General features: G+C 36.5%; 1 protein-coding gene across 1 annotated transcript in view; it reads left to right on the forward strand.

Moving 5' to 3' along the window:
• LOC134742544 (polypeptide N-acetylgalactosaminyltransferase 2-like) overlaps window positions 1-16,137 on the forward strand; it is an 88,455-nt gene that overhangs the window by 41,821 nt on the left and 30,497 nt on the right. Inside the window, exons 2-3 of the mRNA XM_063675764.1 lie at window positions 10,651-10,877; window positions 15,896-15,994. Coding sequence (XP_063531834.1) covers window positions 10,651-10,877; window positions 15,896-15,994 — 326 coding nt within the window. The remainder of the gene's footprint in view (window positions 1-10,650; window positions 10,878-15,895; window positions 15,995-16,137) is intronic.

A 16,137-nucleotide genomic window follows, 5' to 3' on the forward strand; every position in this document is an offset into this window, starting at 1 on the left:
TATTTATGTTTATACGTACCTATCGTAATATAGGTACTGCAAAACAAAACGCATAGCCCTTCCTTTGGTCCTTGGCACAGTTGGCTTTAAAGCTAAATACGCCTACCTATGTAATATGATACCTAACAAAAAGAAAGACTTGTTTAACAAATGTATTTTTTTTTTCAAAAATATTTTCTTTAACAAATGTCGACTTGGTACCCTTGATAGGTATAGTTTTAATGAACGGTGTAGCACCATCTGAGGTGCAGGAAGCCAGACATATCGGTTCGCGTCAAATTAAACACCCACGGTTCCACTTATTATTAAATAACATTGGATACATTGCTCTCTCATTCAAACCATTATCTATCTCAGTCGTGACATCATTAGTACATATAAGAACACCGGTAGCCGAAAGTTTACAAGTACCTAAAGTTTACAACTTCCAAAAGAAGGTCGTCGAGTTTCTTATAAATATATCATTGGACAACTCCCAGTAAAGTGGTAGAATAATTATTTCATATATAGAATATATAAGTTCTTGAGAAAACCCCGGCTCCTCTAGCAAGCCGCGTGAGAATTCCGGGCCAATGTAAGGTAGACAAAAAAGTCTCATTGATGCAAAATTTACAACGACATCTCTAAGATCATCCACCAAGTATGTACATATTCGATCGAAATGTACCTATAGTTATGTTTTTCCATACGCCGGCTTAACTAGATGATTCACAAGTTAAACAATATTTAAAACAAACTGCATTTAAAATCAGACCATGAAAAGTAAACATTTTACAATTGTCATTAGGTGTTGAATTGAAACAATAGCAATCTACATAAATCAAAACCTCTGTCCGAACAATACACGTGACATAATAAAGGAATGACAACAAGTCTTAGCAACTAATATACATCGACATAATTGTAAAATATGTTTACAATTTTGTACCTTTTTCCATTGTTATAAGGCAAGAAATATATAACTGATGTCGACCATACCTAGTCCGAATCCAACCTAAACTACATTCGATTCAGATCCGGATCTCTTGTCAAGGACGTGTTCTGGCCGGCATCGGCACTTTCACTGCCACGCACTTGCGTCATACATAGATTAGGCCTTTATCCAACACATAACAATGCTGCACGTATTTGAGAATGATTCCTTTGGTAGATTAAATTTTGGATTAAAGTAATGATAGTTTTCGTCAGTAATCAGTATTAAACAAACCAAAACAACCGAAAACCAATAAATTGTATGCGTTCTAAAGATATTCGTTATAGACACTATCAAAAAGCCCAAATAAATATACTTACGAGTATAGCTGGTGCTGTCAACCGGCAACCTACTCTTAGTGGTTACTATGATACCATAGTAGTTCGCGAGACAATAATGTTTATACTTAGTTTAATAGCTTATACTTAATATACAGCAAACATCTCTTATTCCGATTCGGTGGTTAGTGGTTTACCTTTAATGTAAATGCATGCAATCCACAAATAGCCCAACAATTACATTAGAATGCAACAGTATCGGACTGACGGATGCACAGTAGTTTATCGTAATGATAGTGGTGTCGGGCAGGAAGTATGGCGTCGAAAGTGCAAGTGTACGGTGGGAAGCAGTGCAATGTCTGAGCCAGAAGCGTAACCGCCTCGCTATTTAGCTAGAAGACAATTCATGTTCTTTTATTCTTAAAAGTTGGCATTTGGGACACAGTATAAAAGTCGGCTATTGACAATGACAACAGTTGAATTTATTTATAGATTAAAAATAAACTGTTATATGCTGAATCACGTAAATGTATTGATGTCAAAACGATTTACCATTTACATTATAATAAGGGTGTTGGACTGATTAGTCAAATATACTTATTTTTCGAACTGTCAAAACAGTAGTTCAATATGGACAGACATGTAACGCCATGGTCTAGTTATAGTTCTTTTATTAGTTCTTTTAGATTTATTCAATAGAAAATGAGTCAAAAATCTCTACGGCCTACGTTTTTCAGTGTTAATATACATCATTTACATTATTGTCTAAATTATAGAATTTATTACAAGCTCTTGTCCAAAATTAGATGTTGGCCAGGCCGTTAGTAAACCTTACATATATGGAATGTGCACGGTCGCGTATAGAGCTTAGAACTCTATGAGAGAGGCGGTACACTATTACGAGTGTTGTCCTTGCTGTTATTTAATGGAAGGCTCTTGTATACGGCATGAGTTTATTTTATATATGGTAGGATTACCCAGGATATCCCATTCATAATACATTATGATTCGCTCATATTAATGAAAACTGTTAAAGTTTAGAAACTATCTCCAATTGCAAGTAACTGTTTTAGATCCAGATTGATGAATAAAATGGCTTAATCTCGTAGCTGGTGAAAAAGTTAGTCGAAATAATTGGATTAATTGGAACTTATTTAACAACGAAACAACGTGTTACGCAATTAGCCCTCAAGGCAGTAGTTTAAACGAAACTCACTGAGAGACATCCTTATATATTCGCTAACGCATTTTACTGTTACTGTTACGTGTTACTTACTGTGCTTATAGCAAATAAATATTTGATTGATTGATTGATAACATACTAAACGAACGGAAGTAATGCATTAAAACGAGATCGAACGGTTTGTCTTTAATAGCATTTGCTTTCTCTCCAATACTGGTATTAGTCACATTGTAGGAAGACAGAGTGTACCTACTTCTAGAAAGCTCGCTTAACTAGCTACAAGTTTGTTACTTACTTGTAATTAGAAACATGTAGGACAGGTAGATGATTTTCACACAGGACGAAGTTGGCACATAAAGTATCCACCTAAAGTATGGCACATGAATGTATAATATAAACTCCGATTAAATCGTGTGGTGCAAACCAATAAGATAAATGTTATGTTGTCAATATACCCCACGATAATGGACATAGGTATCTTCCGTGCCCGGGGCATGCTTAATAAATCCAACAGCCCAATTAAAACAGGCAGCGATTACTTTTGCATTTTAATTACACTTTCGCACTTCAAGATGATGATTATAGGAATTTCAGTAGATGGTTATGGTCTGAATATTAAAAAAGTGTCTTTAAAGATTACCACGTTAAAATGTACTAAGTACATTTTGAACAGGTGAAAATAGTTAACTAGGACGGTACTCGGAGCTTGTTTGTTTATGCCGCAGTACAAGTACACACCGTTAAATAACTTTACCGACATGATCTAGTTAAACAACAGTTCAACACTCCTTACACACCCAAACATATAATTATGTAAAAACAACGTCAAAAAGATTTTGTATGAAATAATTATAATGCATTATGCTTTTTTATTTTTTCTAGTCCGTGGTTTTTTTTTCTCAGACATATACGAAATTACGAACCATTTACGAACTAAATACATTGTCAAGGGCCTATTTTAGATTTAAGCTAGTTATTAATTTCGTTTACGTAGTACCACTGTAATCTTGTATGTAAATAAAGAGTTAAAAAAATACATTGTTAGAAATTATTGCTTCAGTCCGTTAAATACCTACTTGTACCTACGTTTTCTTCAAGAACTGAAATGATTGTAAACGGCACTCTGAACTCGGTCCTTTTCTGAACTGAATTATTTCAGGTTTCAGATTTGTAATTTTTTTTCGTCATTTCGGTTATCAACATAGACATAATTTGTGACAGATGTATATATTATCCATCTAGTTAATACCCTTGCTATTTTCGTAGCCGATTAGACAATTTGTCATGTCAATAAACTTTTTATAATGCTTGTATTGTGCTTAAGTGCATCATATTATAAATTTGAGACAACCATAGCAGAACCGGTAGCGCGGCGCAGTAGCCCTAAACGGCGCAAATTGGACACATTTTCACGGTCGGTGAAATAACCCAGAAAATTTCCTAGCGTTTGAAGAAAGCAAACACCATTATAAGAATTAACAACAGCATACAATACAATATGATTTTCTCAGTAACTGATATAAGGTTAAGGGACGCCTTTTAAAATAAACAAACAAGCGCTTAAATTTTTCATTACGTAAATAATAATTTAGGAGAATAAAAAGAGGGTGGAATTTTCTATAGAAGTGGAAATACTAAGAAGCTAGTATCAAATAAATACATAACATTATCATCAAATAGTTAAATAATCGACCGTACAGGATAACCAATTCGCTTTCGGATCCATCATTTGTTTATACTTTTAGCCAACTGGGTCTCCCCGAATATCACAAAAAATCGTTTTACCTTAATTTCCATCTTGCACAATGTGTTAACGATATTATGACACAGTTCTATCTGGCGATTTATACCATTTCATTGCCATATGGAATAGTTTAAGTATATTACAATATGTCAAGGTCACATAGTCACATCGGATAAACAAATTGCAGATGATCATAGGCAATTCAAGTTCAAAGAAGACATTAAAATGGTTATTATAATTTATTCAAGCCATAAAAAGACGTAGAACATTTAATTTTGTATACAAAGAAGAGACCTTTAAAACAGCTTAATTTTTATACTTATTATTGATACAAAACGAAAACATAAGTATAATGAAATAAAACTATGAAAACGGATTATATCGCGTATATTGAATTTATAATACATCCCGACGTTTCGAACTCTTTACAGCGTTCGTGGTCAACGGGTGACTGAGGAAAAATTACAAAATGCAAAAATACCCACATACTAAAATAATGAACAATCATAGACTACAAACTTTAAGGCTGGTTGTACATGCAAAATCGGTTCATAAGGCTAGTTATACACTATAATTATTTTTCAAGTAAAGATATATATATATATACGCGATAAAAATAAACTATGCCGGCTCCAACCCTACACCACGGACCCGAGAAGATTTAATTCCCTCCTAAATTGTAGGAGGGTATCCCAATATGGGACCGGCAACAAACTCGGCGGGACACATCTTTTCAAAACATCAGAATGTCCAGCATCATCCAACACTACGGTCTCACAGTCTATGTCTCGCTTGCTCCTTTATCAGGTGGACTACAGGATCCCAAGCTGGTGGTAGAGAAAAGCCATTTTCCCTATTAAAGTTTGGATATTTCTTAATCTCAATGGCCTCGCGCAGCATTCTGGGTATGTAACGCTTCTCCTTGGCAAGAACCAGAGGCTTATCAAACTTGATTGAGTGATTGGCTTTATCCATGACATGCTCACAGACAGCAGACCTAGGTCGACGGTGCTTGACATCAGCTATGTGTTCCTTCACCCGAGTGGAAATGCTCCGTTTCGTCTGCCCGACATATGATAGGCCACACTCACAGTCCAGCCTATCCAGCCAGCCAGCCTATCCAGCTAGCCAGTGTGGCCTATCATATGTCGGGCAGACGAAACGGAGCATTTCCACTCGGGTGAAGGAACACATAGCTGATGTCAAGCACCGTCGACCTAGGTCTGCTGTCTGTGAGCATGTCATGGATAAAGCCAATCACTCAATCAAGTTTGATAAGCCTCTGGTTCTTGCCAAGGAGAAGCGTTACATACCCAGAATGCTGCGCGAGGCCATTGAGATTAAGAAATATCCAAACTTTAATAGGGAAAATGGTATTTCTCTACCACCAGCTTGGGATCCTGTAGTCCACCTGATAAAGGAGCAAGCGAGACATAGACTGTGAGACCGTAGTGTTGGATGATGCTGGACATTCTGATGTTTTGAAAAGATGTGTCCCGCCGAGTTTGTTGCCGGTCCCATATTGGGATACCCTCCTACAATTTAGGAGGGAATTAAATCTTCTCGGGTCCGTGGTGTAGGGTTGGAGCCGGCATAGTTTATTTTTATCGCGTATATATATATATATCTTTACTTGAAAAATAATTATAGTGTATAACTAGCCTTATGAACCGATTTTGCATGTACAACCAGCCTTAAAGTTTGTAGTCTATGATTGTTCATTATTTTAGTATGTGGGTATTTTTGCATTTTGTAATTTTTCCTCAGTCACCCGTTGACCACGAACGCTGTAAAGAGTTCGAAACGTCGGGATGTATTATAAATTCAATATACGCGATATAATCCGTTTTCATAGTTTTATTTCATGAGTAACTATCGCGGTAACCGAAGACAATATTACATAAGTATAAGCCAAGTTCAAGACACAATTTAATAGGCATAATTTTTAAGAAAAAAACACCGACTTCAATGGGGGATGCCGTTGAAAGGTTACTTATTGTTGATGGTGCACTCCAGACAATGAAATGAAAAAGACAGCATCTTTTGCCTAACTAAAATGAGGTAAAACCACCCACGTTTCTAGTAGCATTTCGTTTCTATAAGGGTCATAGTTCTAACCCAACCTAACCCAATGTTCTGATAGCATTTCGTTTCTGTAAGGGTCACAGTTCTAACCTAACCTAACCCACTTTTCTGATAGCAGTTCGGTTCTGTGAGGATCGCAGTTCAAAAAAAAGTCCAGGTCCAAGTTTGGGGTTGGGTCCATAGCGAAGAGAATAAATCGCCAAACGTGAACTATGTGTCGTTGAAGAGTTCCATTCTGATCATCATCAGCAGTTCCACTTCATCAAATGTCACTTTTTTATGTAAAAGCTGGATTTGTTGATGAAAATACAAATATCACTTTATGTATGCCTTTCTCATTTGAGGAGTTCCCTCGATTCCTCATGGATCCCATCATCAGAACTCGAGCTTGACAAAAATGTGTCTTGAAAACCTAACTTGCTTACCAATCATAACGAAGAGGACAAATCGCCAAACGTGAACTATGCGTCGTTAAAGAGTTCCATTCTGATATTTCTGATCATCATCAGCAGCTGCACTTCATCAAATGTCACTTTTTTAAATGGAAATGCTGGATTTGTTGATGAAAATACAAAAATCACTATATGTATGCCTTTCACATTTGAGGAGTTCCCTCGATTCCTCATGGATCCCATCATCAGAACTCGAGCTTGACAAAAATGTGTCTTGAAAACCTAACTTGCTTACCAATCATAACGAAGAGGACAAATCGCCAAACGTGAACTATGCGTCATTGAAGAGTTCCGTTCTGATCATCATCAGCAGTTCCACTTCATCAAATGTCACTTTTTTTATATGTAAATGCTTGATTTGTTGATGAAAATACTAAAATCACTATATGTATGCCTTTAACATTTGAGGAGTTCCCTCGATTCCTCGTGGATCCCATCATCAGAACTGCGTTTTGACCAAAACGGGACCAATCTGTATGTATATACTTACAATCAAAAAAAGAATTTTCAAAATCGGTCAAGAAATGACGGAGTTATGGAGTAACAAACATTAATAATAAAAAAAAACAATAAAAAAAAAAACATACAACCGAATTGATAACCTCCTCCTTTTGAAATCTTGAAGTCGGTTAATAAAAGAAAGGAAGCTAAATTTGGTACCTAGGTGTCTACTAGGTATCCTATTATCGCACGGTTTTAAGCCTCAACATAGCAGCAGTTCCTTTAAAACACCCAATATAAAAAAACTAACGGCGTCAAATCATGGCTTAAAATTTTTTCGTATGGAGATAGTTTGAGGCCCGAGAAAGGACGTAGGATAGATTTTATCAATCATCACCATCATTATCATCCTACGCGGACGACGTCGCGAACAGAAGCTAGTATTTGATAAGATGATAACTTTAAAGATATTATACTTGATTAGGTACTATGCTTATGTTCATTAATTCAATAAATCTTAGACATAAAATTTAGTATTTTTAAATGAAATCTAATTATATCTTTTTTAGATATACTATTATAGCATTCCTTTTAAAACTTCGCTTAAATACTTACGTGTAGTTATCTACGTAAATAACCCCGATTCACCGTACGTAATGGTTGTAAATAGTTATTGAATAATATTCGTGATTATTATACTCGTACACGCATATAGACGCACATTGCAGGTTAATTAAGCTTTTAAATAACGATAAAATAGTTGAAGCAAACGGATATCCGCCACCTGGGAGCATGAATCCTGGACTTGCATTTGAACTTAAAAAACCTTATATTGATTTGATATTGGCTGCAGTGATTCTCGCTAGCGCCAATATAGGAAGGAGTAGGTATAACTATGATATATGATAGAGTTATTACTGTGAGTATTGTGAAATCAAGAACAGATTTTTACAAGTTGTGGCTTCCTGTAAATCAAGACGTCTGGCGATATAGTTCTCGTTATGGCTCCTTAGCCGCGGTAATCGAGCGAGACTGTGTTTGGACTTGCAATGGAAAGGGTAACTAACCTTGACACTTACATGTAATTGGGCCCATAAACCACTCTTGCGAAAGTTTTCTTTTGATGCAATTATACACGTCTAACATATTTTGTGTAATTTTTAAAGCAGGCGTTATAACAATAATATTGATTTGTCAATCCGTGCACCATGTCCGTGAGCAAACATTACCCATACCTAAAGGAGTTGTTCAGAACTGTCAAATTTTTGTTCTAACTGACTGGCTGATATCGTCCGGCGGACTTATAGTCAGTGGGGTCCCTTAAGTATTATATGTAGGTACGTTCCAATTCCAACTCAATTAATAGGTAATTCCATTTTTTTTGTTACTTGCACCAATTGCCAAATCACATACTAAAAAAAGCAGTGCATGACCATAAACTTACGAGCTACTTAAAAAAAGAGTTATTGATGTGGTCTTGACGTCGCTCGTACCTATTAAACAATATAACTTTGTACACAAGAAAGAACTAAAACACGGATTTTGTCCTTTATACATAGGTTATGATTTCCGTAATATCTGTTGCGTGCGTTATTATATCTACAGACCTAAATATCTCTGTTGCGTGAGTAATTCTCTCTACGTCACATTTTTTTTCTCTTGCAAGTAACGTAAGTTATATGTTCCTCGTCCTTAAAATTTAGGCGCATACTGTATATTTTTATCAAATTACTATTAAGAAATGAATCTCTTAGAAATGTACCCTCATAAAACGATTGCATTTACCGGTTGTTTCCGATATCTCGCGACCAAATGCTGGAATGATATCCCTCCACCTGTAAGACGGCTCAAAAATAAGCAAACTTTTAAACACCAGTTTAAAAAGATACTGCTTGAAAAACAAAAAACAGGGATACCATACGGCTTTTTGGTTGCTGATTTCAGGATCTAATCGGTATTGCTAAGAGCTTTTGTTGTTGCTGCAATGCACACAGCGTACAGCTAACCACTAAAAACTAATTTTTCGTGTTTAAGTAAAAAAAAATTTGTTATTTAATTTAGTACATAAGTTTTGTTCTGACTGCAATGTACCTACTTATACTTTACACTAAAATTGTGTGTTTTGCAGCATCCAAATAAACGTTTTATCTACTATCTATCTATCTATCAAAAGGTCTCTAAGAAGGCTCTTATCAACTAACAGCTTTGTTTACAAGAATCCATTTATAGACAGAACCACGCTCTACTACGTTGATACGTTTAAAGAATTTAACATCGTCCATAGCATAAAGCTACTTAATTATGTAGAAGAACGGAGTGGTTTATAAATTCAGGGAAGGTAAGGTACCTTCTGCTGAGCTCACGCATTTCTACGTTCAACGTGAAATGAATAAGTTAGTAACCGCTAAATTTTTGATTTTGGGACGTCGGTTTTGTCTTCAACTCGCTTAGATTTAAAGGACATTATGAAATAGTAGACGTGCGGTATTCAGAATTACTTGGCTCGAATATGCAGATTAGAGTATCAGACAGGCGTATACATATGTAACAAATTACCGTTATATAGGACCGGATTTAGGGGAAGGCAACCGGTGCAAGAGGGGCCCCCACAATAGAGACTTAGGAAAGGATTGGAAAAATAATTTGGGGCCAGGAGGCCTCCACTCCTTTGTTGCCCCGGGGCCTCCACACCTCTAAATCTGGCGTTATAGGGCTGATTGGGTGCAATTACTCGTAGTTACCGTAAACTAGGGTTATTTGATACGCGCGCGATTAGGTAATCATTATTTTTTGAGGAATGGTTGATTTTGAACGCGAGCTAGAGAATATTATAATGTGTTCGACAACCTTAACAATAACGAGATAAAAGCGAATCCGAGGAAAAGGTGGATGGACTGTGTGAGAGTCTGAGAGATGATATGAAACGAACGCAAGTGAATGATGAGATGACGGGTGACAGAGAGGTATGGAAGAAAAAGACATGCTGCGCCGAACCCAAGTGAATGGGACAAGGGCAAGCGAAAGATGATGATGATGTTACCGCATGAATCGAAGTAACCCTAGTTTACCGGTACTTTATATCTCATGGTTTTTACGGTCGGTTAATATATCTATGTAAGTTTCATAATGGCCTAGTTTCAAACAATTTTTTTCGACAAAAGGTTTTTTTGCAAAAGAACAAGAAGAAGTTTTATTAGATAACGATATACGAGAAATAGATCATCGTTGATATATAATTTACTAACGAACATTATAAGTCTAAGTACTTACCTAACATACTATACCTATCGGCTTTAAAACCTAATATGATTTTACCGAAGTCCATTGCGCTACCACCAGAGCCATACGTTTCCCGTTAAATCCAACAAACTCATTCTACTTCAGATCAAGGCTTCAGATCATTCCATCATCACTAATCACACGTTGACTTTCTTAACGGTACTTCTGAAACATATATCCCAATCGCGTGCCTAATCTCAATTTCGTTGTTACAGGAAGAAAACATAGCCCTACGACTAATAAAACAAACGAACATCGAAGAAACAGAGAGCAGTCCATCAGCTGACGAGCCGTACACCAGCACAGGGCGGTACTTCGACGAGGGGGGGTATGTGGCGGGGGGCACCAAGGACTCCGACCCGTACGTGCGGAACCGTTTCAACCAGGCCGCCTCCGATGCCCTCCCCAGCAACAGAGCCGTGCCTGATACGCGAAATGCTATGTAAGTACGAGTTTGGTAAGCTAACCGTTAGTGTCCGACCGAAGTTTCGGTTTCGGCAGTTTTCGGCATAAAAATCATTTTATGTCCGAAAGGTCGGTTTTGGCCAAAAAACTGCCGAACCTTTTGGCCACGCCAAAACTCACAACATTGTACTTTCGGGTCGCGTTCAGCTAAATCTAAGAATCCTAATTAGTCGTTCTTAATTTAGTATAGGCGTCGTCCGACACGCACTTACCCGGTTTTCATAGCACTTGCACGATTGCTATTTATTTATGCACATATTCACATTTATTTATCAAATAGGTATACAGTTATACCCAAAGCAGGGGGCCGAATTTTGAATTTCGAGCGCTCGATTTCGTCACTCGAAAATCTGTGGAAAACGGCGAAATGCTATTTTTGAAATACGAGCGATAGAAATTGGGAATCTTGTGGTATTGACCACTCGTTTTCAATTCTATTAGTAGAATTTAAATGGCTAGTAGTGGAGATATATTGAAAGGAGCCATACGAAATCGAGCGCTAGAAGTTCATAAATCGCCGGGCGCTTTCATGCGTCGCGAAAGGAATCATTGAGGTTGAAAGCACACTAGCACGTAGTAGCTATAGCTTTATATCTTTTAGTTTCCAGACTGGTAGCTTAGTTAGTAGTTAGTCTACTTACTGGTAACAAACCATATGTAATTACCTGAAATAGGTAATATATTGCACGAGAAAGTGCGAAAAATTATATGTCACGTTTTATATGGCTCTGTCAGGTCATGTGAGATATTTTGGCACGCGTCGTCGTGTAAAATATTATTGCAAATGACTGGGCCTTTTTTGTATATATACCTACGTACTCGTGTTACGTATAGTCACTACCCATATGGAAAGCTTTGGCTAAGAATCAAGTTTTGCACAGTGGTTTCACACAGCGACTGCAAAACAGTGGCAAAACATAAGAACGCTGTCTTGGCTCAATTTCCGTTCATGGCAAAATGCCATACAATTTTAAGTTATTTCTTTGTTTGTTGATATTTTCAGCTAGAAAATTATAAATCTTTGAATGCAAATGTAAATAGAATAATTGGGTCACAAAACCCAAAAGATTTTTGAGAACCATGTAAAACCTTTCTCCTCTTCCTTAAATTTGTGATGTTGGATTGTGAACTTATTATCTACATAAGTATGATTCAAGAAAATGTCCGTCATTTTCTTGAAGGCGTCATCATAACTGGTGTCTTTAGCGCGCAACACAAAAGTAGCTTCAGTAAACAAGAGCTTAACTTTTAAATAATGATGCTGTTTTTTACTATCGGGACTAAGAATGCAGATAATATAATTACTTTCTAATTTAATTAATTAAATGTACTTACTTAGTTATTTTCAAATTTCGTCATTTTACTAGCACACTATCAAAATTCATGGCTATTCGTCACAACCACAGCAAAAGCTAGAATATAAATTATATCGATAGGCCGACCTCAAGCTTCCCGGTTCAAGATGTCTCATAGCACGCCCTTAAGATTGCGGGCTTGGCTGCGACCGCAGATTGCAAGGCCTTTTTCTCAGTGCTCGCCAACTTCTTCGCCACAAACGGACCAACAAGCCTGATCTCTAATTGCGTATCGTTGCTGAGAATTTAAAGGCCAAGTTACGCCAGGGATAAGCAGAGACAGGTTAGTGGATATTTAGTAGTAATAGGTATGCGACCTCTAACCGCTTCGGGCGCCCCGCCGTTTCTATTATCTACGCATTTATGTTCATTACCTGCGGTTAAACTGTTGTATGATACTGAAATGCGATATTAGTAGGTACTTCTTAAGTATTTGAAATTAAGAATTCAATGATTTTAAACAAAGTTGGTTGATTGGCTTGGCTTATTATGAGTTGAGACAAATATCGGACAAGTGCATAAGTTACTATTATTGTTACTTGTGTAATTCCAGTTCACATGAGAATTCTAGGAGCTAATTTGCTTAATTTATTTACATAACCGAACAACTCGCGACCGCGAAGCGAAGCGGCGCGTCGAGGCGCGGCGGGCCCACGGCGTTCGCGTTCGGAACGAGATCGCCCACGTAGGACACTTCTATAGATATCAAAGGATTGATTCACCCCGCGCCGCATCGCTTCGCTTCGCGTTTGCGTGTTGTTCGCCTACGTAGTACACTGCGTAAGACGAGTTTAAAGACGCTGACAAGCGTACGAAATAACTAGATAAAATACCTTACCAGAAATGGCTGCCATTCAACCGTTGGCTAAGAATTTACTAAAACTAAATCTATGTTTGGATACAACTTTCTTATCTGTACAGGGCTTTACAACTTTCTTTCCTACATTAGGCGTGTGACTTAATGTCGTGCGGTTAGATTACATACATATATGACCTATCTTTATCCTGTCCATAAATAAGTAACATATTATGTCATACTTTTTTTACGGAAATTGTTCCAAATATCCCCAAGTGACGTACTTCAGTATGTGTTTATTTTTGAGACCTACTAAATATTCTATTTAAAACTAAATGCGTGAAACTCTCACCATGTCACGTATTGTAAACAAAGTCTGGATCTTCCTACGCGCGTAATACGTCAAAGCAAAGATATCGATTGTCAGGAATGTAATAATGTCGGATGGGATAGAAACCGGGACCTTCTGGACAATAGCTATATAATGTAGTACCGTAAAATGGGGTGAGTTGGAAGAACACTGACATTCAAACCTCGATAACATTTTATTTCTACATATGCAAAATGAATGGTATATTATAAGTGTTCCGGACGTAGTATTTTAGTTTTTATTTTATGTTGGGTAGTACCATTTCATAACTTTGACGATAAACAGGAAACCCCACCTCACCCCGTAGTCCCTCGTAATTGGGGTGAGACCGGTTTTCATACAAAGGTGATTTTGGAAGATTGTTGGATCGATTTTTTTTAAATTATGAGTATTACTATAGCTCCATTTTAAATTGGAATACATTTTTTTTGTAGCAGTAACCTTAAAATTCCATCTCACCTCCTTTTCATACTTTCTCTCCCCATTCATAACCCAACTCTCCCTGCGAACCCTACTCACCCCATTTTACGGTACATGATTAACATAATGTACAATTAATTTTGCAATAATATGTAGTTTGAAACGAGGTAACATAATACTTAATGTATAGTTATGAATCAAACCCTTTTTTTTACTGATTATTTATATACATACCTACATTAATACATTATACACACCTACACAAACCATATTAATTTATTAATTGTTTGTGTAATTAATAGAAACGGCCTCCTAGCCTAGTCGGTAGTGACCCTGCTTACGAAGCAGGAGATCCCGGGTTGAAATCCTGGTACGGGTGTGTTCGTGTGTTCAATGTTCATCACGAATATTTGTCCCTAAGTTACGGATGTTGTCTATATATGTATTTATAATAAAATATAAGTATGTATATCGTCGCCTAGTGCCCATAGTACAAGCTTTGCTTAGTTTGGGGCTAGGTCGATCTGTGTGTGTCCCCAAAATATTAAATATATTAATATAACTAGGTATTAACAAAAAAATGTTGCCTGTAATGTAATGTTGTTGTTTTCAAAGTTTAACACAATTTCTTTATAACAACAATAAAAATATATGCTATAACATGATTCAGCAAATCGCAATTTTCATCTAATTTAAGCACATAAACAGACAACACAGAAAACAGGTTTACGTAAAACAGACAAAACACAACATTCGTAGAAAGTTTTAATTACCCTGAGGTGTATTTATTTCTTTAATATGAACTAGGTACATATCGCTTAAAATCAATTTACAAAATGTTACACGGATAAATGCTGCTACAAGAAAGACTTATTATAGTTCTGCATACTACTTAAGCAAACCAATTGTCGGGTTTTAGAAGTTCGCCCAAGTCTTGCCTTTTCACACAAAACTCGCAGCCGTGAACTGTACGTTGTACGTAAACTTAACGGACTTACTTTGTTAAAGACAAAAGAGTTTCTGACAAAGTTTAGTACTAGCAGTTCACTTGTTGTGAAACATCTAAATATGTATTTGGTTTCTTGCCTTACAGCTGCTTGACTGCAGTTTACCAATACGGTTCTTAATTAACGTTCTTCGGAGTTGTCTTCGGTTACCGCGATAGTAATAAGTAACACTAATGAAATAAAACTATGAAAACAGATTATATCGCGTATATTGATATAATCCATTTTCATAGTTTTATTTGTTTCTTCGGAGGTTTCGAGGGTTCGGAGTTTACTCGTACCTATTTTCGGTTTACCTGCTAATATTTTATATATTTCGTCAAAATTACCTACTATATTTACATTTATATACAATTTCTGATCTCTTAATTCTTTAAGCATTAATTTAACGTTTTTAATGGTTACTGAAAGTTACATACTTATTTCTTTAGCTTCTTCATTTCGTACTTCATAAGCATAAGATAAAAGAATACAAGGTTCTGTGTCAAAGGTCAGAAGCGTAATGACCCGAAAATGGTAATGAGGAACCTATAAATGTAGCAATATGTTTAAAATGTTTCGTTATGTTGCAATTATCCAATAACGATTTACATAGTTACTATAATTAAATTGAAGATTGTGTTCGTATTTTATTGGCACAACTTTATGGGAGAGGGCATTGTAATTAAAGAGTCATGAAAGGTCACGTATGTATGTAGAGAATTGTCAACTGTTTCATAGCCATCGGAATTACTTAAGTGTATTTAGGCTTATTTAAGAATTATTTCGCTTAAAATTTTGTTTTTTCTTCACAAGTATGATGAAAAACATTGTGTGTAACTCCGGGGGTAAGAATATTGCAAGCTGCATATCTAAAGACCTCGTGTGCAATTGCAATATTACACTTACCCCCCTCGTTGCACAATGTACTATTAATTCATCAGCCCATCATGTTCTGGAATAAAATAATGAAACATGAAGACTCATATTCATTATTTTATTCCAGAACATATAGACCAGACGGTTGACAATTTTTTTATTTTTACTATACATACACATTTTTTACAGGTGCCGGCTAAAGAAATACGATGAAGATCTCCCTCATACCAGCGTCATCATCACCTTCCACAACGAAGCTCGCTCGACGCTTCTGCGTACCATCGTCAGGTACTTGAAAATTAGCATTATTTCTTTCTACGTTATATCATATTAATAATGATGCCAAAGTCGTCGAATTAGCTCAGAGTTGACAGACCTACGTGGTTAGCGACGATCTTTGCTCGTAAATTAAGCACGATGAATGGGGTTGG

This window comes from Cydia strobilella, chromosome 1 (genome assembly GCF_947568885.1).
Source record: "Cydia strobilella chromosome 1, ilCydStro3.1, whole genome shotgun sequence".
NCBI lineage: Eukaryota > Metazoa > Arthropoda > Insecta > Lepidoptera > Tortricidae > Cydia > Cydia strobilella.